Below are 25058 nucleotides of genomic sequence, written 5' to 3'. Positions count from 1 at the left end.
TACACACTACACACAATACACTACACACTACACACTACACACTACACACAATACACTACACACTACACACTAGCACAATACCCTACACACAATACCCTACACACAATACACTACACACTACACACTACACACAATACACTACACACAATACACTACACACTACGCACAATACCCTACACACAATACACTACACACTACACACCACAATACACACACACACTACGCACAATACCCTACACACAATACACTACACACTACACACAACACACTACACACAATACACTACACTACACACAATACACTACACACTACACACTACACACAATACACTACACACAATACACTACACACTACACACAATACCCTACACACAATACACTACACACTACACACTACACACTACACACAATACACTACACACAATACACTACACACAATACACTACACACTACACACTACACACTACACACAATACACTACACACAATACACTACACACAATACACTACACACAATACCCTACACACTACACACTACACACTACACACTACGCACAATACCCTACACACAATACACTACACACAATACACTACACACAATACACTACACACAATACACTACACACTACACACTACACACTACGCACAATACCCTACACACAATACACTACACACTACACACTACACACAATACACTACACACTACACACTACACACTACGCACAATACCCTACACACAATACACTACACACAATACACTACACAATACACTACACACTACTCACTACTCACTATAAAAAATATAAAAAAATGTCCTTTCACATTTATTCACATGACTTAAAAATCAAAATATGTATTCAGGACTTTTTTTAATACAATGATTTATTCCTTAAATTATGATTTTGTTCTTGGATTCTTATAAAATATGAGCAATAACTTTCTCTCTGTAGATTTTATTATGAAACTATGACTTTACTTCCTGTTGGTGTGTTTTCTCTCTTTGACTGATGATGCAACATGTTGAGTTCTTCTTCTTCTGCTGCTTCATTGAACATCAGTCGTCTTCATCACTAACATGATGAAGACGAAGTCCCAGCCTCCGGCTCTTCAGACTCTATCTATAGAAACGTCTTTATTCTCCCACGTAGATAATGAAGTTCTGTCAACCGTTAATATTCACATTCATGTCAACGTCTCATCTTCAGCCTCAGTTCAAACCTCTTCATAGAGAATCTGATCTTTCTCCTCAGGAGACGATGTTCATCAAACAAGAAAATATAAAAACTCTTATTTTATCAAATAAAAAACAGGATTCATGATAAATTATCATTTATCATGAATCCTGTTTTTACGTCTCAGGACGTTTTCTCTCTGAGAGTCTGAAGCTTCATGTTTGCTCCATAGTTTAGGACAAAAGAAATTTGTGTGGCAGACGTACGTCCTGTCGTCATCACCTACGTGGGCGGAGTCTACCTATACTTGACTCTGATTGGTTTCTAGACGGCGTCTGACGTGGGCGTGTTGTATGAATGAACGTCCTCTTGGTTCAAACATTATATCGTCGGAGGTGAAGACTGCAGCTGCTTCCTCTTCTTCCTCTTCCTCTTCCTCTTCTTCCTCTTCCTCTTCTTCCTCTTCTTCTTCCTCTTCTTCCTCTTCTTCTTCTTCTTCTTCAACTGTTTAATTCTGTCTCTACTTCCTGTGATTGGTCCAAAAGTCCAAACTGTCCAACAAAGTGTTTTCACTGCAAACCAACAGAACCAGGTTCAGTTGGATCCAGACCCAGAACTCCTCTTCTGCTCTGAGGAACCTTTCACACCTGATGTTCAGCTTCACACTGAACTGACGAGTCTGAAGCTCTGAGACAAACCAGGTGTGAACGAGTCCTGACTCCTCCCTCACGCTGGGACATTTATTTATTCTGCGTCCAATCAGCGGCGCTCTCAGCAACCGTCGATGTCACGTTCATCAGTTTAATCTCCAGGTGGAGGCGAGACGTCGTCAACAACAGAGAGCAGGCTGTCGTCATGACAACATCATGCTGCAGGTTACTGACTCTGCCACAGGGGGGCGCTGATATTCAGTGCCATTGGCTCCTGTTAACGACCAATCAACATCCAGTTCCTCTACTGCTTCATGTTTACACATGTTTTTAACGTGGTCACAATCACGTGATGAATTATTACAGGAAGATGTCACCTCCAACATCGTCATGGCAACAATTAGCTCAGACAGATGTGTGTGCATATGAATATGTAATATGTGTGTAACAGTAACTGATCATGTGACGTCTCCGGGATTTTAGATCTGATGCTCACATCAGGAGCAGGAGCAACATCTAGCCCCTCCTCTAAATTTAGCTCCTCCTCCTCCATTAATTACATCAATGATGCTCAGATTAAAGGAGGAGGAGGAGGAGGAGGAAGATAAGGAGGAGGAAGAGGAAGAGGAGGAGGAGGAGGAGGAAGAGGGGGAGGAGTAGCAGGAAGAGGAGGAAGAGGAGGAAGACAAGGAGGAGGAAGAGGAGGAGGAGGAAGAGGGGAGGGGGAGGAGGAGGAGGAAGAGGAGGAAGAGAAGGAGGAGGAAGAGGAGGAGGAGGAAGAGGGGGAGGAGGAGGAAGAGGAAGAGGAGGAGGAGGAGGAGGAGAAGGAGAAGGAGGAGGAGGAGGAAGAGGAGGAAGAGGAAGAGGAGGAGGAGGAAGAGGGGGAGGAGTAGCAGGAAGAGGAGGAAGAGGAGGAAGACAAGGAGGAGGAAGAGGAGGAGGAGGAAGAGGGGAGGGGGAGGAGGAGGAGGAAGAGGAGGAAGAGAAGGAGGAGGAAGAGGAGGAGGAGGAAGAGGGGGAGGAGGAGGAAGAGGAAGAGGAAGAGGAGGAGGAGGAGGAAGAGAAGGAGAAGGAGGAGGAAGAGGAAGAGGAAGAGGAGGAGGAACAGAAGGAAGAGGAAGAGGAAGAGAAGTAGCAGGAAGAGGAGGAAGAGAAGGAGGAGGAGGAGGAGGAACAGAAGGAAGAGGAGGAGGAGGAGGAAGAGGGGGAGGAGGAGGAGGAAGAGGAGGAGGAAGAGGAAGAGGAAGAGGAAGAGGAAGAGGAGGAGGATGAGGAGGAAGAGGAAGAGGAGGAGGAAGAGGGGGAGGAGGAGAGACGTCCTGACAACAGACATGAGACAAACTGAGACATGAGACATGTCCACTGTCTTCTCTTCTCTTCTCTGTTTGTTTTCTTCTGTTTCTTGTTTCTAAAGTTTTTTGTTCGATTATCTTTGAAACATACCATAACATTAAAAATTTAAAGGTTTCTTCTTCTTGATTGAACCTTCATGTGAGTGAATATCTGCTGCCTCCTGCTGGATCCTGCTGGTTACTGCAGCTCCCCCCTCAGTGTCTGAAGGAGAAGGTCGTTCCTTCCTGGGGGTTACACTGTTCAACCAGTTCAGCTCCCAGTAGAACCACATGCTCCACCACTATGGACTGAACTTTAATATTCACTGAACTTTACTCATTTGTAAAAAAAGTCCATTCACTGTACATATTCTGACACATAATTTATCAAACCTAACCCTATTTCTTCATAAGTACTGCATGCTACTTATGTGTTGTCTTCTGCTGCTGTACCATTGCAGGACTAATTAAGGACTTGTTATCTATCTTATCTTATTTATCAATTTGACTTTATAATGTATAATTTCTTTTTCTTACGAATTTGTTGAATCGTTTTGTGTCTGGAAGTTATTTGTTGTTGCTCGGCGACTTTACGTCAAATCTGTCGACGTTAAATCAACCTGAGATATAATGTTGATCATAAATGTAAATACAACGTATCTCATATTTACGTTTATCCATTTTACACTAAATATAAATATAAATGTTGATATAAGAATCTGAGTGTAGCAGCTTTAACTTGTAAGAAGGTGTTTATCATAAAAAACGTAATTTTAGTTATGTAATTAATAACTAATATGATATTATTGTCAGCAGCAGAACACAAACTCATCTAAATAAAAAGTGACCAGAAATTATTGGAGAATGAGACATAACCGAGCTCTGCTGTCAGCTGACCTGTCCTAAACAGTCCTGTGTTCTGATTGGACGACCAGATGTGTCATCATTGTTCTCGTACCTCCTGTGTACTTTGTGTGTTACTGGAGTATTCCACTAGAGGGCACACCATGGAGGTCCAATCTGCCTCTACACTGCCCCCTGCTGTTCATGTGCATTTTGCAAATTGTGGACACCTATCATTAATGCTACGTTATTAAGGAGACGTGAGACAGATGTGTCGTTAAAAATCAGTTTCTCTCCGACCTAAGGAAACAACAACACTCTGTGGTTAACGCCTGAAGTCTTAAAACTGAAAAACCTGAAAACAAATTGTTAGAATTCATCCGTCAAACAACACGTGAGTTTTCATGAACTAGAGAAACGAGTTGGTTTGACGAGCAGCAGAACTTTAATTCTTCCTGAAAACTGAACAAATCAAACTCATTCATATAAAATCACTAGAAAATTTCTTCACTCTGTAAATACGATGTTTTCATCATTCACACATTAAAGCGACTTCTCATGTGGTAAAAAACAAAAATCTGTTTCTCAAAGATTCTCCTCCACAATAAGACCATTTCTGTCAAAGAAAAAAACCGTCAGAGAATAAATAAAGGATCCGGTTGTTTGAAGCTAACGCAGGTTCTCGTTGTTCACGCCAACACCAACCGGAGCTGCTGGTTCATAATGACAACGTAGCCATAGAGACAGTTAAGGCAAAACTGTTGCCTTAGCAACAGTAAACAGGACAGTGTAAATGAGTGTGAGACAGTCTCAGTGCATCGTGGACGTTGTGAGACGGACGTGGCGAGTCCAGGTTCAGGGGACAGTGACGTGGAACGGGCTCCCGGGGACGTTCTCGTCCCCCCACTTGACGATGAGGATGTAGCTGCCCTGTTCTTTGACCGTGTATGTGACGTTGTACGTCCTGTTGCCCATGTGTTTGACGTACACCTCCTCACACGGCGTCTTCGGTCCGTGGACACCGACCATCAGCATGTTGGTTCCTGCAGAGACAAAGACGCCAACGTAGCGTGAACAGTTCTTACTGGTTTTTTTGCTCCCTGTTAATTTCCTGCCCTCACCTGCTTTAGTGCAGTCGACCGTGAACGCGTTCTTCTGACCGACGAAGGCCTTCGATAGGCCGGCTCCTCTGGACACGACCTTAGTGGCGTCTGAGGAGAATTTGGGTATAGAGGCGAAGGCCCCGCCCATCATTGACGACTTGGTGACGGTTTCCACGAGAACGGACGACATCTCATGAAGACTGTGGCCGCCGGACAGACGAGGTCCTGAAGAGACATTTAAAGAAACGTGAGCAGAATTCAAATGTTTAAAAACTAACACATGACATCAGAAGAACCTGGAGGAGGTTCTGTGGTTCCTCAGGTTCTCAAGGTCGTGTGAAAAGTTCTGCAGGTTCCTGATGTTAAATTCTTTTTGGACGATTTTGTGATGTGAAAATTTAGCAGCAATTAATTTGAGTTGAGTTTTAAATAGAGTGATACACGCTGCGTTCAGGTACACGCTGCGTTCAGGTACACGCTGCGTTCAGGTACACGCTGCGTTCAGGTACACGCTGCGTTCAGGTACAAGCTGCGTTCAGGTACACGCTGCTTTCAGGTACACGCTGCATTCAGGTACACGCTGTGTTCAGATACAAGCTGCGTTCAGGTACACGCTGCGTTCAGGTACACGCTGCGTTCAGGTACACGCTGCGTTCAGGTACACGCTGCGTTCAGGTACACGCTGCGTTCAGGTACAAGCTGCGTTCAGGTACACGCTGCTTTCAGGTACACGCTGCTTTCAGGTACACGCTGTGTTCAGATACAAGCTGCGTTCAGGTACACGCTGCGTTCAGGTACACGCTGCTTTCAGGTACACGCTGCGTTCAGGTACACGCTGCGTTCAGGTACACGCTGCGTTCAGGTACACGCTGCGTTCAGGTACACGCTGCGTTCAGGTACAAGCTGCGTTCAGGTACACGCTGCGTTCAGGTACACGCTGCTTTCTGGTACACGCTGCGTTCAGGTACACACTGTGTTCATATGTCAGTTTCAGGCCGTCAGTGTGGTGTTGAAGGTTCATTGATCCACCTGAGACTTTGGCCTTGAAGGGACTTCCGACCACGTGACCACCTCCATACTTGATGGAGATCAGGTAGTTCCCGGGGGCCATGGGTGTGTATGAGACCTTGTAGCCCTCAGCACATTCCTGACAGTCCATCTTCACTTTGGACGGTCCGTCCACGGTCACCGACAGAGCTCCTGAGCCGGCGTTACAGGTGTTCACGATAAACTCTGACGCCACACCTGAAGGAGGAAACCAACACACGTTAAATATTCTTAACCAGATAATCCAAGGTTTTAAAATGAAGGAGGTTAAGGATGAAGTTTACCTGTGATTCCTCCCTCCAGTCCCGGTCCGAAGGCTGACACCATACCAGGATCTCCGACCTGTCCTGGTTCTCCCACTCGGATCTTGAAAGGGCTGCCGGGGACGTGGCTGCCGCTAAAACGAACATCGATGGAGTGAACGCCGTTTTCTCTCGGGACGAACCTGATGGCGTGTTGATCTGTAGAAACAAAGATTTACTGTTTTAGACTGAAGACAGTTCTTCACACTAATTATTACATGTCAGAGGTTATTTTACAGCAGTAAAAAGTTTTCAGGATCAGATATAGAGTTTTGTGTCATCTGCGTAGAGATGAACATGAGTGGACTCAGACTGGAGCCTTGTGGAACTCCAGGTGTATTTTAAAAGGTTTCACCACTGTCCAGCTCGGTGATGTAACACTCCTCCACGGCTCCTGACGGCGAGTGGATCTTAGCATCGATCAGACCTCTGGCTCCGTTCAGCTGCACAGAGAACGAAGCTTCCTGTCCCGTCTTCAGACCCATTTCCTGTCAAACGGAGACCAACACAATCTTTGACATGTGAGTGGGAAACAGATTTAATCAAAACACTGACTTTGTTTCTAGTTTCTGTGTCTTCATCACTCTGAGAAAATGTTTTTATAAAGTAATTGATGACGTTAACCTTTAAAGATCTGTCCTTACTCTGAGCGAACAGATTATATCTGTATCTATATGAATAATATCTGTATAAAGGAATCAGTGTAAATGTAACTGGAGTAAACGAAGATGGACACAACATGAATGAAAGATGTATTTGACAATAAATATCCTCTATAGCCACAAAAATAAATTGTTAGCTTTAAATATTTCTCCTGAATTTATTTTCTACAAAAGAATAAAATGAATTTGTAGATGATGTAGATTATTTTTCTATATTTGAATGAAATATAAATAGTATGAGACCTCGTGTAATAATTGTTTTGTAGTTTGAGCTTGTGTGAGTTTTCCCTTCCACCTCATGAATCTTTAATTCTTTGAAGCTGTTTCATAGTTTATCAGCCTTTTAATATTTAGATGAAGCACGTTAACATTTCGCTGAATAAATAAAGTTGTGTGTGTGAATGTGGTGAAAATATACAAAAAGTTTTAATCGTCAGAGGTTAATTAAAGTTAAAAGATGAAGGTCGAGCAGATTCATTTACACACAAAATCTATTCATACAAAATCTAAAAGTGGTGATTTAAAATAGCAGCTGACACATCAGAGGTTTGATGGTTGAGCGGCGTCTCACCTGCAGGCTGGTGATGGTGAGGCGGCGAGCGTCGTCCGACAAAGTGGCGACGGGGACGATGAACGGAGAATCTGGGATGTGTTCGTCATTGAATTTAACAGAAACCTCATAATCACCTGGAGAAACAAGAGAAAAGTGTTGATAACTTTTATATCGTTATTTAAGATCCGACTCTTCTGTGTTAACGACATAAAACCAATGGAACCTTTGCGAACTAACACTTCCCTGTCAACTGGCTGCTTCCCGAACTCTCTGATAAAGATATAATACGTGACTGTGGAGAACTGATATTAGTAGTTTGATTGATTTTCAGAGAAGATTCAGATGAACTGAAGTGAGTGTTTGACTTGATTCTCACCAGGTTCCTGAACCACGTAGGCGACGCCACAGGATCCGTCCTTCCTGTCTTCAAACGTGATCTCAGCTTTACTGGGTCCTTCAACAGCGATGGACAAACCTCCAGCTCCGGCTTCTCTGGTCCAGATACTGAACTCAGCTGAAACACATTTCACATCCATCTTTACGTTTGGGACATTATTTTACCACATAAACAGAAACCATTAACACCACTAACTCATGAATAGAAGACCAGATGTTTCCAGCTCACCTGGGATCCCGGCCACTCCTCGGTCCAGTCCGGTTCCTCCTGCTCGGACCTTGTGGGCCCCTCCCTCTCCCAGGGGCCCCACAGTGAACTGGAAGGGGCTCCCGGGAACGTGTTGGCCCCGGTATTTAACACTAACGGTGTGAGGGCCCATCTCCTGAGGGATGAACCGGACGCTGTAGGTGCTGTCCTCTCCTCTAATGATCTCCGCCTCCTCCGTCTTTCCTCCGGGACTCGTCACCTGAGCCGTCATTTCCTGGTTACCTGCCTCACCTGACGGGGGAGGAGCCAGAGAGAGAGCCACGGGTCAGAAGACGTTAAAGACGACAGCTCTCCTTCTTAATAATAATAAACTTCATAAAGCACCTTTCATCGATAAAATGCAGCTCAAAGTGTTTTACAACAAAACCAAAGACATGTTAGCAACGAGACAAAATATCAAAAATGGTAAAAGGTATAAAAATAATTGAAAAAACAAGGTGAGATGAAAGAAAAGTACAAGATAGAATAAAAATAGGGAATTAAATATAAAAATCACAAATGTGTACAAAAATACAGACAGACAGACAGACAGACACACACACACACACACACACACACACACACACACACACACACACACACACACACACACACACACACACACACACACACACACACACACACACGTCCTGCAGTGGCGGTCTGTTGCCGCTGAACCCGCTCAGACTCTCTCGTCCCAGGAAGTCTCCGAACACTTCCCTGAAGGGATCTCCGACCTGCGTGCTCTCCTCCACGCGGACCTCCCTCTTCGTCTCGCCTCCTCGGGTTTTGCTGATCTCCGTCCTCTCGGTGCGAGTGTACGTGTGACTGCTGCGGGTGAACGTCCGCGTCAGATGCTCCTGGTTCGACACCATCTGAAACCAGTTCCCTGTGACCAGCAGGAGGCAGCGGCGAGGACATGAGGGACAAACAGAAGGAGGTGAAGAGGAAGAAGAGGAGGAGTGGACAGGTGACAGACAGGAAGAGGAGGCGATGATGTCACAGCTCACCTGGTATTTTCAGGTTGAGGTCACAGGTGCTGCCGACGGTGGCGATGGAGGGCGCCTGACGTTTCCTGGTGATGCTCTCCTTCATCCGCCCCTCGCCAAACATCTTCACTGTGAACGGACTTCCTGTCGGGACAGTTCACACTTCACCCGTCAATCAAAGTTCTCATGTCGGGAAAATAAACAATTTCAAACTGAATCTGAGAGGAAATATTAAAATGAAGAAAAGTTTGAACAAATAAAAAAGATGAGTTAAAACCAAGCTTCTGACACGGGTACGTTTCCATGGAGACGTCATTGATGCGTCTGTACCTGGAACGTGTTGATCAGCGAACTTGATGTTGATGATGTAGTTTCCAGGTTCGGTGGGACAGTAGGTGACTTTACAGGTTCCGTCCTCCACGTCCTCACAGTTAATGTCCACTTTACTGGGACCCTCGATGGACAGACCCAGACCTCCGTAACCTGAGAGACACAAAGGAAGACGACCGAAAGCTCCAGTGAACCTTGGACCGGTGGATGTGAGCAAACATCTGGAACACGTATTAAATGGTCACCTGCGTTCCTGGTGTCCACGATGAACTCGGACACCTCGAAGGTGTGTCCCTCCAGCAGCCCCTGACCCAAGACCTTCACCTTACTGGCGTCTCCGATCTCAGACTGACCCACCATGATCTTAAAGGGACTGTTGGTCACATGTTTCCCGTTCTTCTTCACGCTGACCACATGTTCGCCCACTTCCTTTGGCGTGAACGAGATCCCTGCAGAGAAGAACTTACTTTAGGAATCAAACGCAGGATGAGTCTCCGACAGTTTCTATTGTTTAGAATGAGCACAGTTAGCATGTGTGTATGTTTCGTTGTTTGTCACGGCTGAGTCCAGAGCTCCGTCTTTAGATTTTCTTTCGATCGTGATTTCGTGTGTGCGCTTCAGTCTCGTGACCTTTTATTGGCATTGGTGGGCGTTTACGATGCTAATTGGGAAAAACTGACGTGGTTTCAACCTACGAACACATGGAATTCATCAATATAAGAACATATGTGCGAACAAGTCTGCGGTTTAAGAACGCCTCATGAATCTGACGTAGAGTTTTCTTAGAAAGCTTCTTAAGAATAAATTTAAGGAAATTCGAAAGAAGATATTGGTGAATGAGGCCCAGCAACGTTAGCCTAACCCGAACGTTTCACGCCTGAAACAACGAAAGGAAGTTTACAACACTTTTGTGATTTCAGAGCTGAGTCGTGTCCTGACGGGAACGGGGGATTATCTGGACACATACATATACGTCGTAGTCTCGGGCTTTTCGTGACTACATCCTGGAGCACGAGCAGGGAAACTGACCGATGTGTCTGTTCGGAAGCCTCTTCAGCAAACACGGCTCCTCGCTTCCAGACGGCGCTCTGATGGTCGCCGTCAGACTGGTCAGGTCCGTCTCCGTGATCTTCAAGGAAACGTCTGTTGCCGTGCCAACGTTGAGCTGAGAAGTCCTCATAGAGTCGTCGCCTGTTGATCAAATACAGTTTATACAGACGTTTCCGTTCATCACTGATTAAATCTAATTTCTCTATTAGATTTTAGTTTGTAGAAGAATTTATAAAGAAATAAAACCGAACCCTGAGGAACTCCACAATACGACTGAACACAGATTCTTCAGTTTGGGTTCAGGATCCAAACTGAGCTCATTGATCAGATCAGGTATCGAACAGACGTGTTGTTGCATTGAGCTGATTTTGATCTTTTTTTTCAAAATAAAAGTGTTTTAATGTGATAAGAGTGAGAAGCTTTTATTTTGAAACCTTACACAAAAGAACCTCTGAAAATGCTACAAGCACAAAATAAAGTTGATTAATTAGTGAAGTTTGTAAAAGAGAAGTGTTCTAACCGGTGATCTTGGCGGTGAAGGGACTGCCGGGGATGTGTTTGTCGTCAAACTTGACGATGATGTTGTAGTCTCCAGGTGCGGTCGGCAGGTAGGACACGGTGCACGTCCCGTCTTTGTTGTCTTTACAGCTGATCTCAGCTTTAGACGGACCCTCCACCGCCAGAGAGAGACCCCCTGCAGAGACACACTTCGTACATTCAGTCCAACGTTTCTCCTTCAAACAGACTCCGTTAATGTGACGTCACCTTCGCCGGCGTCTTTAGTGACGATCGTGAACGTAGACGGTCGGTTCACGGTGCCGTGGCTCAGACCGGGGCCGTACGCTGTCACATGACCACTGTTGATGGCATCAACGTAGAACTGAAGAGGACTTCCTGTGAAAACACCAGAACGAACACGAAGGATTTCATTCAAACTAAAACACGACAGAGCTGAAGTCTGTTTTCATCCGGAGACAGAAACGGACTCTTTGACCCTCGTGTGTGTTTCTTACCGGGGATGTGGTTTCCGTCGTATTTAATTTCCATCTCGTGCAGACCTCGTTCAGTTGGCGAGTATTTCACGGTGACGGTTCCGTCCTTGTTGTCGGTGATGTGAGGACAGGCGGTTCGACCAGACGGCATTCGCACCTCACCTAAATAATAACAATTTAAAAAACAACAGTTCCATCATCGTTGTTTTGTTAATAACATTCAATAAAAACTTTATTAGTTCCTGTTTTAAAAGTTTAGGGTCAAATTCTTCACTTTCTTCTCATCGTTAAATCCAACATGTCGACCTGATCGAGTCCAAACTGATACTTTCTGTTACCAGGAGACAAATTAACATGAACAAATAGAGAATAAATAAAAGTCTGCAGCTCGCTTCACTTCGCTGCTGCTCGCTTCACTTTGCTGCAGCTCGCTTCACTTTGCTGCTGCTCGCTTCACTTTGCTGCAGCTCGCTTCACTGCACTGCAGCTCGCTTCACTTCACTGTACTGCTGCTCGCTTCACTTTACTGCAGCTCGCTTCACTTTGCTGCAGCTCGCTTCACTTTGCTGCAGCTCGCTTCACTTTGCTGCTGCTCGCTTCACTTTGCTGCAGCTCGCTTCACTTTGCTGCAGCTCGCTTCACTTCACTGCAGCTCGCTTCACTTCACTGTACTGCTGCTCGCTTCACTTTACTGCAGCTCGCTTCACTTCACTGCACTGCAGCTCGCTTCACTTCACTGCAGCTCGCTTCACTTTACTGCAGCTCGCTTCACTTCACTGTACTGCTGCTCACTTCACTTCACTGCAGCTCGCTTCACTTTACTGCAGCTCGCTTCACTTCACTGTACTGCTGCTCGCTTCACTTCGCTGCTGCTCGCTTCACTTCACTGCTGCTCGCTTCACTTCACTGCAGCTCGCTTCACTTTACTGTACTGCTGCTCGCTTCACTTCACTGCAGCTCGCTTCACTTTACTGCAGCTCGCTTCACTGTACTGCAGCTCGCTTCACTTCACTGCTGCTCGCTTCACTTCACTGCAGCTCGCTTCACTTCACTGCAGCTCGCTTCACTTTACTGTACTGCTGCTCGCTTCACTTCACTGCTGCTCGCTTCACTTCACTGCAGCTCGCTTCACTTCACTGCAGCTCGCTTCACTTCACTGTACTGCAGCTCGCTTCACTTCACTGCAGCTCGCTTCACTTCACTGCAGCTCGCTTCACTTCACTGTACTGCAGCTCGCTTCACTTCACTGCTGCTCGCTTCACTTCACTGCAGCTCGCTTCACTTTACTGTACTGCAGCTCGCTTCACTTCACTGCAGCTCGCTTCACTGTACTGCTGCTCGCTTCACTTTACTGCAGCTCGCTTCACTGTACTGCAGCTCGCTTCACTTCACTGCTGCTCGCTTCACTGTACTGCTGCTCGCTTCACTTTACTGCAGCTCGCTTCACTGTACTGCAGCTCACTTCACTTTACTGCTGCTCGCTTCACTTCACTGCAGCTCGCTTCACTGTACTGCAGCTCGCTTCACTTCACTGCAGCTCGCTTCACTGTACTGCAGCTCGCTTCACTTCACTGCAGCTCGCTCACTGTACTGCCGCTCGCTTCACTTCACTGCTGCTCGCTTCACTTCACTGCAGCTCGCTTCACTTTACTGCAGCTCGCTTCACTGTACTGCAGCTCGCTTCACTTCACTGCAGCTCGCTTCACTTTACTGTACTGCAGCTCGCTTCACTTTACTGTACTGCTGCTCGCTTCACTTCACTGCAGCTCGCTTCACTTTACTGTACTGCTGCTCGCTTCACTTCACTGCTGCTCGCTTCACTTCACTGCTGCTCGCTTCACTTCACTGCTGCTCGCTCACTTCACTGCAGCTTCTTCACTTTACTGTACTGCTGCTCGCTTCACTTCACTGCAGCTCGCTTCACTTCACTGCAGCTCGCTTCACTTTACTGTACTGCTGCTCGCTTCACTTCACTGCAGCTCGCTTCACTTTACTGTACTGCTGCTCGCTTCACTTCACTGCTGCTCGCTTCACTTCACTGCAGCTCGCTTCACTTTACTGTACTGCTGCTCGCTTCACTTCACTGCTGCTCGCTTCACTTCACTGCAGCTCGCTTCACTTTACTGTACTGCTGCTCGCTTCACTTCACTGCAGCTCGCTTCACTTACTGTACTGCTGCTCGCTTCACTTCACTGCTGCTCGCTTCACTTTACTGTACTGCAGCTCGCTTCACTTTACTGCAGCTCGCTTCACTTTACTGTACTGCTGCTCGCTTCACTTCACTGCAGCTCGCTTCACTTCACTGCAGCTCGCTTCACTTCACTGCAGCTCGCTTCACTTTACTGTTCTCCATTAAACGAGGTTGAAGAGTCTCACCTGTGATTTCTCCTTTCTGCACCGTGAAGGGAATGACGAGACTGAAGGGGCGGAGCACCGGCTCCATCCCGTCCACGGGGCTGATGGGATCATCGGTCGCCTGCAAACCAGAAACAGAGGACGGGATGGGGGGGGGTTATTGTCACCATGCTCTTGTATACTATACAGTATAAACTGTGTAGTAGTACAGTTTAATATAATGTAGTAAAATATACCGTTTAGAATAGTAAAGTACAGAGTACAGTATAATATACTGTATAGAATAGTAAAGTACAGAGTACAGTATAATGTAATGTATAGAATAGTAAAGTACAGAGTACAGTATAATGTAATGTATAGAATAGTAAAGTACAGAGTACAGTATAATGTAATGTATAGAATAGTAAAGTACAGAGTACAGTATAATGTAATGTATAGAATAGTAAAGTACAGAGTACAGTATAATGTAATGTATAGAATAGTAAAGTACAGAGTACAGTATAATGTAATGTACCCATTGAGGGGAGAATCCCACATAGGGAAAGAACGTCTGCTGTAACTGAAGCTGGTCACATGGCTCCTCTATTAACGGACCAGAGTCACTCGCCTGACGGGACAAGTACACACACACACACACACACACACACACACACACACACACACACACACACACACACACACACACACACACACACACACAGTTAACACCATAATGCATGCACACACACACACACACACACACACACACACGCACACACACACACAAACAACATGTTATTAGTTTTCATTTGTTTCCAGAAGAAAAAACTTGAGACATTTTTTCTCTTTAAATGTAATAAACATTTAAAAACATTAATATTTAAAGTTATAATTTTCCGCCTATCAACCTCAGAGTTTGAGGTTTGATTCAGATTATGTTAAAAAACACAAAACTGATGCTAAGCTAATGTTCAGTTAGAAAAACAATAACCACTGTTAACCACATTAATTCTGTTAATGTTTCCATTAGAATAATAATAATTCATTGATGAGGTGATTAATGAGCTGGTTGAGATAAGTGGACTTTCTTAGGTTTCTTAGGTTCCCTGTGGCCCCTGAGGCCCTTTAGGTCCCTGTGGCCCCTGAGGCCCTTTAGGTCCTGTGGCCCTTTAGGCCTCTGTGGCCCCTGAGGCCCTTTAGGTCCCTGTGGCCCTTTAGGCCTCTGTGGCCCCTGAGGCCCTTTAGGTCCCTGTGGCCCCTGTGGCCCTTGAGGCCCCTGTGGCCCTTTAGGCCTCTGTGGCCCTTTAGGTCCCTGTGGCCCCTGAGGCCCTTGAGGCCCCTGTGGCCCCTGAGGCCCCTGTGGCCCCTGTGGCCCTTGAGGCCCCTGTGGCCCCTGAGGCCCTTGAGGTCCCTGTGGCCCCTGAGGCCCTTGAGGCCCTTTAGGTCCCTGTGGCCCCTGAGGCCCTTGAGGCCCTGGAGGCCCTTGAGGTCCCTGTGGCCCCTGAGGCCCTTGAGGCCCCTGCAGCTTTGCGACTCACCACCACGTGGAAGGGGCTGTTGGGAATGTGTTCCCCTCCGAACCGGATGGTGATGACGTACTTCCCCGGCTCCGGGGCCGTGTAGTAGATATCAAACGTCCCGTCTGCGTTCTCCACCACGTCCACGTCCAGCTCCGCTCCGTCAGGAGTCGACACCTTACAGGTGACTTTACCTTTCCCAGCAGCCTTTGCGTCCACGGTGATGACGGTCTCCTCGCCAATCTGGATGGTCGGGCCGATCCCTGATCCTGACGAGGACACGAGTCATGAACATCGTCCTGAACGTAAAGTCACTTTTATTTATATAAAAACATTTGATCAAACCCATTTTTGTCATGTAACTGAACAAAGTTTAATCACAACTCACCCAGACCGTGTCCTCCAATCGACACTGTGGGAAAACAACAGTTTCAGGAGAAGAAATCCAATTGGTTGATAGAGCAGTGATGGGCGGAGCCTGACCTGTGACCAGACACTTGCTAGCGTCCCCGGTGGGCAAGGCGTGGATTCTGTACGGCGAGTACGGTATCTCGTCTCCTCCGTATTTGATGGTGATGGTGTAGCGTCCCGTCATGTCGGGGACGTACGACACCGTGTACGTCCCGTCCCGGTTGTCTCGGATGTTTGCCTTCTTAGGTTTTCCCTCCGGATCCTGGACATGTGCGGTTTGTGAACACGTATGACAAACAGTAACGTTAAAACACTGAAGTGACGCGCTGCACATCAATGGTCTCACACCATGAGCCACATGACCGCGGTTTCTCCTGCAAAGAGAAACGGGAGCAGCCTCAGAACAAACTGATTCTGTAAGCGTTCGATTCCTCGTCCGTGTCTTCATCGTGTGTGTCAGCACTTCTTCACCAGAGACATTTGTTTTAGTTTCTTCATGTTTGTGTCCCGTGTTAGAAGCCCCCCCACTCAGTGAATCAGTGGAGGATCCTCTGCTGTGTTCACACTGCTCCTGGATCTACACTTTATACAGGAGCTCAGGAGGAGAAGACAAACTGAGTCTCACTCTTTGTGTTCACACATGATCCTCCACTGTGGACTAGTTAGTGGCCTCTGGACTGGATAGTGGATTCTGGACTGTGGACTGGGCGGCAGCTGGTTTGAGACCAGTGGTGTTGGCAGCGTTTATCATCAAGTGTGTCACACAGGGTCTAAATCTACTGGAGCAGCAGGAGGATGGAGGATGGATGGAGGCACTCTGGTTAGTGGAGAACTGAAAACCATGTGTCTGTTACATCATTAGACAAACTGATGGGAGACCACAGAGGAGAGGGGAGGGGGACAGAGGACAGAGGAGGAGGCATAAAACACAAACTAACTTAAACCAGATTGTTTTCTTATTAAACTTGATGTTTTCTTCTTCAGTCTCGTTCTTGTGAAGATTCTCAGACTGAAGTTAAAGTTTCTGTGAACACGAGGTTTCAGGATTCACAGTTTTTTTACTTTTAAAACTCAGCAAACAACACAAACTTCCCTGAATTTACATGTAAAGAAACTTTATATGCTTACTGCTAAAATGTTGTAATTAAAACATTTAAGAGCAGATGAAGCAGAAATACCGGTAGAAAGTTTGGGTTCGAACTATAAAGCCACTTTTAAACTCTTAATCTGTACAGATGTACAATAATATGTAGTCTCTGAGGGGGGGGGTGAGACGAGGGGTGAGACGAGGGGTGAGGGAGGGTGAGGTGATGCCTTACACAGCCTCTCCTCAGAATACTGAAGGGGATGGTTTTCTTTACTATATGAGTCTCCCACACCCTCCGGGCCCAGTCCTCCACAAACACAGAGGCCTCTCGCCTGCTTCCATCCGGACCCTGCAGCACGCAGCGCCACCCGGAGGCCGCCAGGGGCACGGCAGGACGTCACATGGAGAGTTTGAATCAGGGTTAAAGAGTCAGTGACACAGAAACTGTTCTGATTATTGACGACTCATAAAGAATATAAATCATCGTTTCAGGCCACGCCCACAAATCAGTGTTTTCAAATAATGGAAACTTTAATTCACAGGTTCTGATTTTTCAGCTCATGATCTGATGTTTATCTGTAAATTAACGATGTCACCTGGTTTAAATCGTCATGGAAACAGAGAAACTGTTGGTTCCAACTACAACGAACTTCCTGTTTGTTGTAGTTGAGTAAAAAAGGAAAAGAGTTAAACGAGGTGACGAAGGATTTGTTAACTCACGTCAGAGTTTCCTTCAGACAAACAACAAACTTATTAAGTGTTAATGAAACAGAAAATGTTTCACAGCTCTGAGACGTGAGCAGCAGGAATATGAGTGAAATGAATCTGGTTTAATCTTCGATGCAGCTCAAAGTCAAAAAGAATCAACACTAAGATCTGTTTCTCAAACGTTCTTCACTTCACAGCTGGTTTGAAGAACCATGTTAGTTGGAACCTTTTATTCTGAGCTGGTGTCCGTCAGGACGCTGAGACTCACCAGGATCTGGACGGTGAGCAGTCCCTCTCCAGCGTCCCGGGCATCGATGGTGAACTCCACCGGCAGACTGGCCGGGACCCCTGATGCGTTCAGACCGGGACCGCTGGCTCGAACTTTACTGGCATCGTGAGCCGGTAACGTCTTGATCTTGAACGGACTGAGAAGAGACGTTTGAGACGTTAGACCTCGACCATGAAGACAAAGAGGACGGAATCACAAACTGATCTGTGCAGTACTGACCTGCGAGGAACCTCCTGGTCGGCGTACTTCACACACACCGTGTACGGGCCATCGTTGGCAGGAGTGTAGTTCACCGTGTGAGTCCCGTCACTGTTGTCGCTGATGCTGATGGGTTCGGTCACACCTGAGGAGAAACGTGTCATCGTGTGATCAATCATTGAGGCTGAGGTCTGAGTCCATGGACGTGTCTCTCAGGAATCAGAAGAAGAAGAACCAGTGTGGCTTTCGTGGTCTCACCTGTCGGACCGTAGAGCTGAACCTCCAGCGGAGCGACGCCGGCCTTGCTGCAGTCGACAATGAACGTCTGGGAGACGTGAGCTCTGACTCCACTTCCCAGTCCAGGACCTGAACATCTCACCTTACTGGGATCCACCAGCTCTCGCACCGGGACCCTGAAAGGACTTCCTGTGACACCAACACTCAGGTGAGTTTCACCCCAGCTGAACTTTTGAAGATCTAAACTCAGGATTTAATAAAGTGGATCCGTCACCTTGGATAGGGAGACCTCCAAACGTGATGTTGACGTCGTACTCTCCAGGAGTGAAGGGGATGTACTCCACGCTGCAGCTGCCATCTTTGTTGTCTTTACACGACATCTTCGCCTCAGACGGACCCTCAATGGCCAAACCCAGACCCCCGGTGCCTGCTCCCCTGAGGAACAACCAGACGATGAGAAACCAGACAGTGGCTGTCGGACATCTTCAGATGTGTGTCATGTTGGACGTAGTTGAAAGGTGAACTGACCTGGTCTCGACGGTGAAACGGTTCGGTTTGTTGACCAGTCCTTCCTCCAGACCTGGACCGTACGCTCGCACTCGACTGGGATCACAACCCTCCGTCACCGTCACTCTGAACGGACTCTTCGGCAGAGAGACGTCGTCGAACAGGACGTCAATCAGATGTAAACCTGACGACAGAAAGAGACGAGAGAAGAATCACAGAATTGTCACCTGACACCTGGACGCCACACAGACGGGAGGAGGCGTCATGATGTCATCACTGCAGACGGCCATAAGAATGATGCTCTGCTATCGAGTTCATGTGAATCAGGGAAATATGACCGGAGGGACCACACATCCCATCAGGCTGCCGTGGGCGGGAGGAGGAACGTCTGAGATACCTCCGCCTGGTTGTGTCCAACTCTAAGTTCAAGTTCAAGTCACGAGTCGTAAAAATAAGAACCTGGGCTTAGATATAAAACACACTGACAGCGCCACCTATTGTCCAAATAGACAATCATTTTGTTTGGCAACTTATGGCTGAGCTCAGCGGTTTGTACGTTAATCACACAAGAAAAAAGTTTTATGTTCAAATGAACGTGATGTCACAGGTGGCGCTGTTGTAACTGGTGGTTACTAATAGTAACCTCAGTTCTCAGCTGACGTCAGTGAGAAGCTGTTGCTCAAAGGTTCCTGAGAATCATTCAGATTTAGAACCAACAACCTTTCGCACACACACACAGAAAACAGACATCACACATTGTGTGTGTGTGTGTGTGTGTGAGCAGACCACACGCCTCTCTGAGTATTCCTGTCCCACAATGCACTGGGCTCCAACATGTCACAGGTTACTATCAATGGAAAACCATCTGTCTGCAGCTATTTATACCCAGAGTGCATCACTCGCTCGTTAGAGACTCGACTCACTTCACTGAAACACTTTCATATAATAATCATAATATTCACATTATAAAATAATAAAGTTAACTTCTGGTGTCCGTTTGATCATCAGTTTTCAACACGAGGAATTTTTTTAAACCACAAACACATCTCTTTACTGCGACTTTTTAAAACCCAGCAGGGATTTTACTTTTGTGGATTTTAGTTTAACGACGTGTTGCTTTGGAAGAAAAACATCTATAAACCAGCAGCAGCTCTGCAGCCTCCTACGAACACAGACGCGTGTGACTCCTCACCGTCCTCATACGGCGTGTACTCCACCCTGTACGTCCCGTCGCCCTTGTCGGTTATGTAGGCGTCTGTGTTGGCGCCTAACGGGTTGGAGATGCAGGTTTTGATTTGACTGCCACTTTTGTAGAGCGACCGAGCATCGACGATGAAATGTGTGGTCACTTCCCTCAGGACGCCTGTGGACCAGAAACAAATCAAACATTCATTAGTGAGGACGCAGCAGATGTTGATCAGGAAACACAGGAAGCAGTCGTCATGTTATTCAGCCTCTGTGCAACATTCACACTTTTCATGAATTTGTTTTAAAAGAGAAGGAAACATAACGAGGAAAGTTCAAGTTTGAATGAGCTGCAGACTTTATTACGTGTCAGTAAATAAACCAATGAGAGCTGACGTCAAGAAACAGACTTCGGACCAGAGACTAAAAACATGAACCTCGACCTACTGACTTTAATCATTCTCTGACCACGACATAAAAATACTGGATTTACAGGTATAAATAATAATAAAATAAAACAGATACACAACAAACAGTCGTGATGTTGTTGAGTGACAGCTGTCCCTCGCAGTGAGGGAGCAGCTGATTGGCTGATGCAGAGCGGAGTGGACGAGCGGGGGTGTAACGTTTGACCATGTCCTGGATGTAGACTGGACCCGATCCGTTCACAGCACGGTACCAAGTACTAGTGTTTTGAAACGGATGCGGGCAGCTACTGGTAACCAGTGAAGGAGCGGAGGAGTGTGAGTGAACTCAGGTTAAAGACCAGTGGAGCTGCTGGTTTCTGGATGAGCTGCAGAGGTCGGATGGCAGCAGCAGGTAGACCTGCCAGGAGGGGGGGGCAGTAGTCTATAGAGCCTGGACCAGAACCTGGACCAGAACCTGGACCAGAGCCTGGACCAGAGCCTGGACCAGAGCCTGCGCCGCCTTCTGAGTGAGAAGGGGGCGTATTCGCCTGATTTTGTGCAGCATGAAGATACAGGAACGTGTTGATGTTATTGATGTGACATTCGAAAGATAGAGTGCTGTCAAGGACGACACCCAGAGTCTTGACTTGGGGAGATGGAGAAACTGTGGCGTTGTCAAGTGTAAGTGAAAAACTGTTACATTGGACCAGAGTGGACTCGGTGCCGACAAGGAGAAGTTCAGTTTTACTGCAGTTAAGTTTGAGGAAATCTTGAGTGAACCAGGATTTGATTTCTAAGAGGCAATCAGAGAGGAAAGATGGTGGGAGGGCAATGTTGGGCTTGGTGCAAAGATAGAGCTGGGTGTCGTCTGCATAGCAGCGGAAATAATGACCAAAATTATGATCATTTAGAGTCAAATAGACCATAAAGCACCGTATGTATTGGGGGGGGCGGGTGGATACACAGTGTGATTGACAGCTAGTACCGTCCAATGGGTACAGAAACTCACAAACCAACAGGTGACCTCATGGTGGGTCGATAGTTTCATTAATTTAGTTTCTAATGAGCAGCTTGAATTTCCTGAAAAGTAAAACTGAACAGATCTGATGACGTTTGAATTATTCAGATTTGATAGAGATTTATTTCTTGATTTAATAAAATCAAAAAGTTAACTCTGTAGAAAAGTTTCTTCTCACCTCTGGGTTCGACTCCAGGTCCGTGGACCTTGACTCCGCTGGTGTCGACAGCCGGCTCCACCTGCAGGCGGACGGGGAACTTGGGCACGGCGTGTCCTCCATATTTGATGGTGATGGCGTACGTGCCCTGGAACTGTGGGATGTAGGTGATGGAGTACGTCCCGTCGCTGTTGTTCTGGATGTGAACTTCAGCTTTGGCTCCAGAGTCTGAGATAATCTCAATGGTGAGCTCCGCCTCTCCGGCTTTGGAGCAGTCCACCGTGAACGATCCGTCCTCGTTGACTTTGCCTCGCTCTAGGCCGGGGCCGCTCGCCGTCACCTTGCTGGGATCGAAGGCGGTATGCACCACGGCCTTGAAGGGGGAGCCGGGGATGTGCTGGTCAGCGAACAGGATATTGATGGCGTACTCACCGGGCTCAGTCGGCAGGTAGGAGACCGAACAGGAGCCGTCACCGTTGTCCTGACATTCGATCTTTGCTTCGCACGGCCCCTCCACCGTCAGGCCCAAACCGCCGGTGCCCGCTCCCTTTGTGTCAATGGCAAAGGGGGCGGGTTTACCCACAATGCCTCCCTGAAGACCTAGACCATAGGCACGCACCTGGAGGGTTCAGATGAAACAGACGATCAGTCTGAGGTTTGAAACGGAGCATTTAACTGAAGGGGGCGTTTAACTGGATGAAAAAAAGATTTGAATGAATTTGATAAATTTATTTTATGAGTAAAAACATTAAGCTCAGGAGACTCAGATCTTTTCTTCTTCTTCACTTTAAATGCGACTCACCTTGGTCGGGTCAGGCGGCATCACGCTCTCCACAGTGAACGGACTTCCTGGGACGGGGTGTCCGTCATAGCAGATATCCAGTCTGAACGGCCCCTCCTCAGGGGGGATGTATTTCACTGTGTGAAGCTCATTGGCTGTGCCCGACTCAAGCTTGCAGGGGATTGGTCGACGTGACGGGGAGGTGATCTTGACCTCCAGTTTGCCCTGACCTCCAGCTCCTCGTGTACTGATGGTGAACTCCTGATCTTTCCCAACATCCACCTCTTCGTTTAAAAAAACAAAACAGACATGATGTTCGCTCAGAGAAACTTATTTTATTTTAATTATTTAGATTTGAATAATATATTATTAATAATACTTTTATGTCTGATGTTTGACTTACTGTTGTTCAGCCCTTGAACTTTGACCTTGTTCAGGTCCATAGGGGGCGCCACACTGATGTTAAAGGGACTTTTAGGGATGGGGTCTCCTCCGTGACAAACTGTGACGGACACGTTGCCCTGAGACAAACAGTGAACATGGTTTACTGAGCTTCATTGCTCGTCTTCATGTTTTAACGCGGATGGCGGAGAAGGCGTGGTCTCACCTGCTGGACGGCCGTGTAGCGGACGGTGTAGGAGTAGTCGTGGTTGTCGATGATCTCGAAGTCTCTGACGGCTTCACCTTTAGTGGCCGCAGTGAAATGAACCTCGGGTTTGGCTTTTCCTGCTCCTTTAGTGTAGATGGTGAAGTGAGTTGGTTTCCCCACCTCCACACCTGAAGGAGAAGACATTACATCATGAGGCTCAGGATCTACTGCTCAGTTTCCTTCTTTAAAGTTTCTCTCTCACCTGTTTTATTCAGTCCAGGTCCTTCTGCTCGGACTTTAGCTGCATCATGGGAGGGATCCACCTTTATTCTGAAGGGGCTGATGGGTATTTCCTGTTGTAACATAAAAGGTGAGGGTGCGTTCAGGTGAGCTCAGTGTTTTGTTTCAGAGGTCGTTAAGCTGCGTCTCACCTGATCAGCGAACAGGACCATGATGGTGTACTGTCCGGGACCCGGGGGCATGTACTTCACCGTGAACGTGTCGTTGTCGTTCTTGATGATGTCGAAGTCGATGTCGGCCTCGGCAGGTCCGACCACACCTGGAGCACATTTGATCCCGATGCTGACGTCACCTGCAGGAAAAAAATTACTTTATCAGGAATGATGTGAAAAAAATGTAATTATTAAAACATTATGAAGAAGTAACAGAGGACGTATGACGTCACAGATATCCGACCCTGGCCGGCCTCGCTGCAGTCCACGGTGAAGTACGTCGGCTCGTTGGCCTTCAGTCCCGTCTTCTCCACGCCTGGACCGTAAACCTTCACGTTCTCCGGATGGCTGCCTTCACCGATCGTCACCTGGTCCGCAACATAACATTTTATATGTATATATATTTCTTATGCCTTTGTATTTGCTATTTGACACATTTTATTATTATTGTTTCTATGATGTTAATTCAAAGAAACAACTCATCAACAAATAAACAACAACAGATAAGTGAATAACCTTTAATAATTTCACATTGTTTCATATAAATCTGAGCCTGCGGAGAACCTCAGGGTTCTAACCTGGGTCCTCTTTGGTTCTGTCACTAAGTGTCAAAATAAACATCAATAATTTTCATTTATATTAATATGTGGATGATGTACAAATGATTGTATCTGTGAAATGATCCTTTAAATATTAAATATAATAGATATCAGTTATTATAAATCTTAGTTTTGCTGCCTCAGTGTTTAAACTTGTTTTTTGATTCAAAGAAATCTGTTTAATGGTGTTTGAGTGAACGAGGCTTCGTACCCTGAACGGGCTGTTGGGGACGTTGACTTCGCCCCAGGTGACGATGATGGTGTGTTTGATGGGTTTAGTGGGAATATAAACGCAGAGGAAGGTGCTGTCCTCATTTTCTGTGATCTGTATGTCGATGGGGAAACCCTCGGCGTCCTGGAAACACAAACACGTCACGTAGCTGCATCACGACAGAAGAACGACGTTTGATTGAAACCAGCTGAAGGTCACCTGAGCGTAGAGCTTCAGTTCTCCTCGTCCGGCTCCGTGAGCATCGATGGTGAAGTCAGCAGGTTTGTTGACGATGCAGCCGAGAGGCTCCAGACCAGGACCGTAACATTTCACCTGAGGACGTCCAACACGTTATTAACAGTAAACAGTTCACATGTGTTAAATCATTTGAAGGTTGGTGGTCAAACCTTCTCTGGGAAGATGTCGTTGGCAGCAGAGAGGATGTGAGCCATGAACGGACTGTCCTTGATGTCCTCGTCGTCACAAATGACGTGGACGGCGAAGTCGCCGGGTTCAGTCGGCCAGTAACGAACGTCACATGATCCGTCACCTTTATCGTCACACTCGATCTTGGCTTGCGAGGGGCCCTCGATGGAGAAGCCTGTACAAAACACCTGAGTCAAACCTTTTACTTCAAAATAAAACCTCAGTCTCTAGTGTTCATCCTCTGGGGAGCAGGAGTGTGATGGGTTCATGTTAAATCTGT

General features: G+C 46.7%; 1 protein-coding gene across 9 annotated transcripts in view; it reads right to left on the bottom strand.

Annotated features, from left to right (window-relative positions):
- Nucleotides 1-4420: 4420 nt before the first annotated feature.
- The window catches only part of flncb (filamin C, gamma b (actin binding protein 280)), a 32190-nt gene continuing 11552 nt past the window's right edge, over nt 4421-25058 (bottom strand). For 3 of the 9 annotated variants that reach the window (XM_047338561.1, XM_047338566.1, XM_047338569.1), the window contains 37 exons: nt 24760-24953; nt 24572-24685; nt 24353-24496; nt 23787-23910; nt 23522-23682; nt 23353-23443; nt 23109-23278; nt 22905-23022; nt 22523-22785; nt 21742-22339; nt 20146-20316; nt 18975-19137; nt 18721-18881; nt 18468-18635; nt 18231-18354; nt 17991-18147; nt 16000-16189; nt 15905-15928; nt 15538-15785; nt 14535-14627; nt 14042-14141; nt 11687-11827; nt 11439-11567; nt 11194-11367; nt 10653-10814; nt 9869-10072; nt 9624-9776; nt 9315-9437; nt 8952-9193; nt 8287-8557; nt 8038-8175; nt 7680-7795; nt 6802-6934; nt 6429-6605; nt 6127-6342; nt 5116-5322; nt 4421-5037 (listed from right to left, as the gene is read on the bottom strand). In XM_047338561.1, coding sequence (XP_047194517.1) covers nt 4850-5037; nt 5116-5322; nt 6127-6342; nt 6429-6605; nt 6802-6934; nt 7680-7795; nt 8038-8175; nt 8287-8557; nt 8952-9193; nt 9315-9437; nt 9624-9776; nt 9869-10072; nt 10653-10814; nt 11194-11367; nt 11439-11567; nt 11687-11827; nt 14042-14141; nt 14535-14627; nt 15538-15785; nt 15905-15928; nt 16000-16189; nt 17991-18147; nt 18231-18354; nt 18468-18635; nt 18721-18881; nt 18975-19137; nt 20146-20316; nt 21742-22339; nt 22523-22785; nt 22905-23022; nt 23109-23278; nt 23353-23443; nt 23522-23682; nt 23787-23910; nt 24353-24496; nt 24572-24685; nt 24760-24953 — 6350 coding nt within the window. In that variant the 3' untranslated portion in view covers nt 4421-4849. The remainder of the gene's footprint in view (nt 5038-5115; nt 5323-6126; nt 6343-6428; nt 6606-6801; nt 6935-7679; nt 7796-8037; nt 8176-8286; nt 8558-8951; nt 9194-9314; nt 9438-9623; nt 9777-9868; nt 10073-10652; nt 10815-11193; nt 11368-11438; nt 11568-11686; nt 11828-14041; nt 14142-14534; nt 14628-15537; nt 15786-15904; nt 15929-15999; nt 16190-17990; nt 18148-18230; nt 18355-18467; nt 18636-18720; nt 18882-18974; nt 19138-20145; nt 20317-21741; nt 22340-22522; nt 22786-22904; nt 23023-23108; nt 23279-23352; nt 23444-23521; nt 23683-23786; nt 23911-24352; nt 24497-24571; nt 24686-24759; nt 24954-25058) is intronic. The other 6 variants (XM_047338564.1, XM_047338567.1, XM_047338565.1 and 3 more) reach the window with 4 other exon arrangements.

This window comes from Hippoglossus stenolepis, chromosome 22 (genome assembly GCF_022539355.2).
Source record: "Hippoglossus stenolepis isolate QCI-W04-F060 chromosome 22, HSTE1.2, whole genome shotgun sequence".
NCBI lineage: Eukaryota > Metazoa > Chordata > Actinopteri > Pleuronectiformes > Pleuronectidae > Hippoglossus > Hippoglossus stenolepis.
The sequence above is the reverse complement of the archived record's forward strand: the minus strand, read 5'-3'. Positions and strand labels throughout refer to the sequence as shown.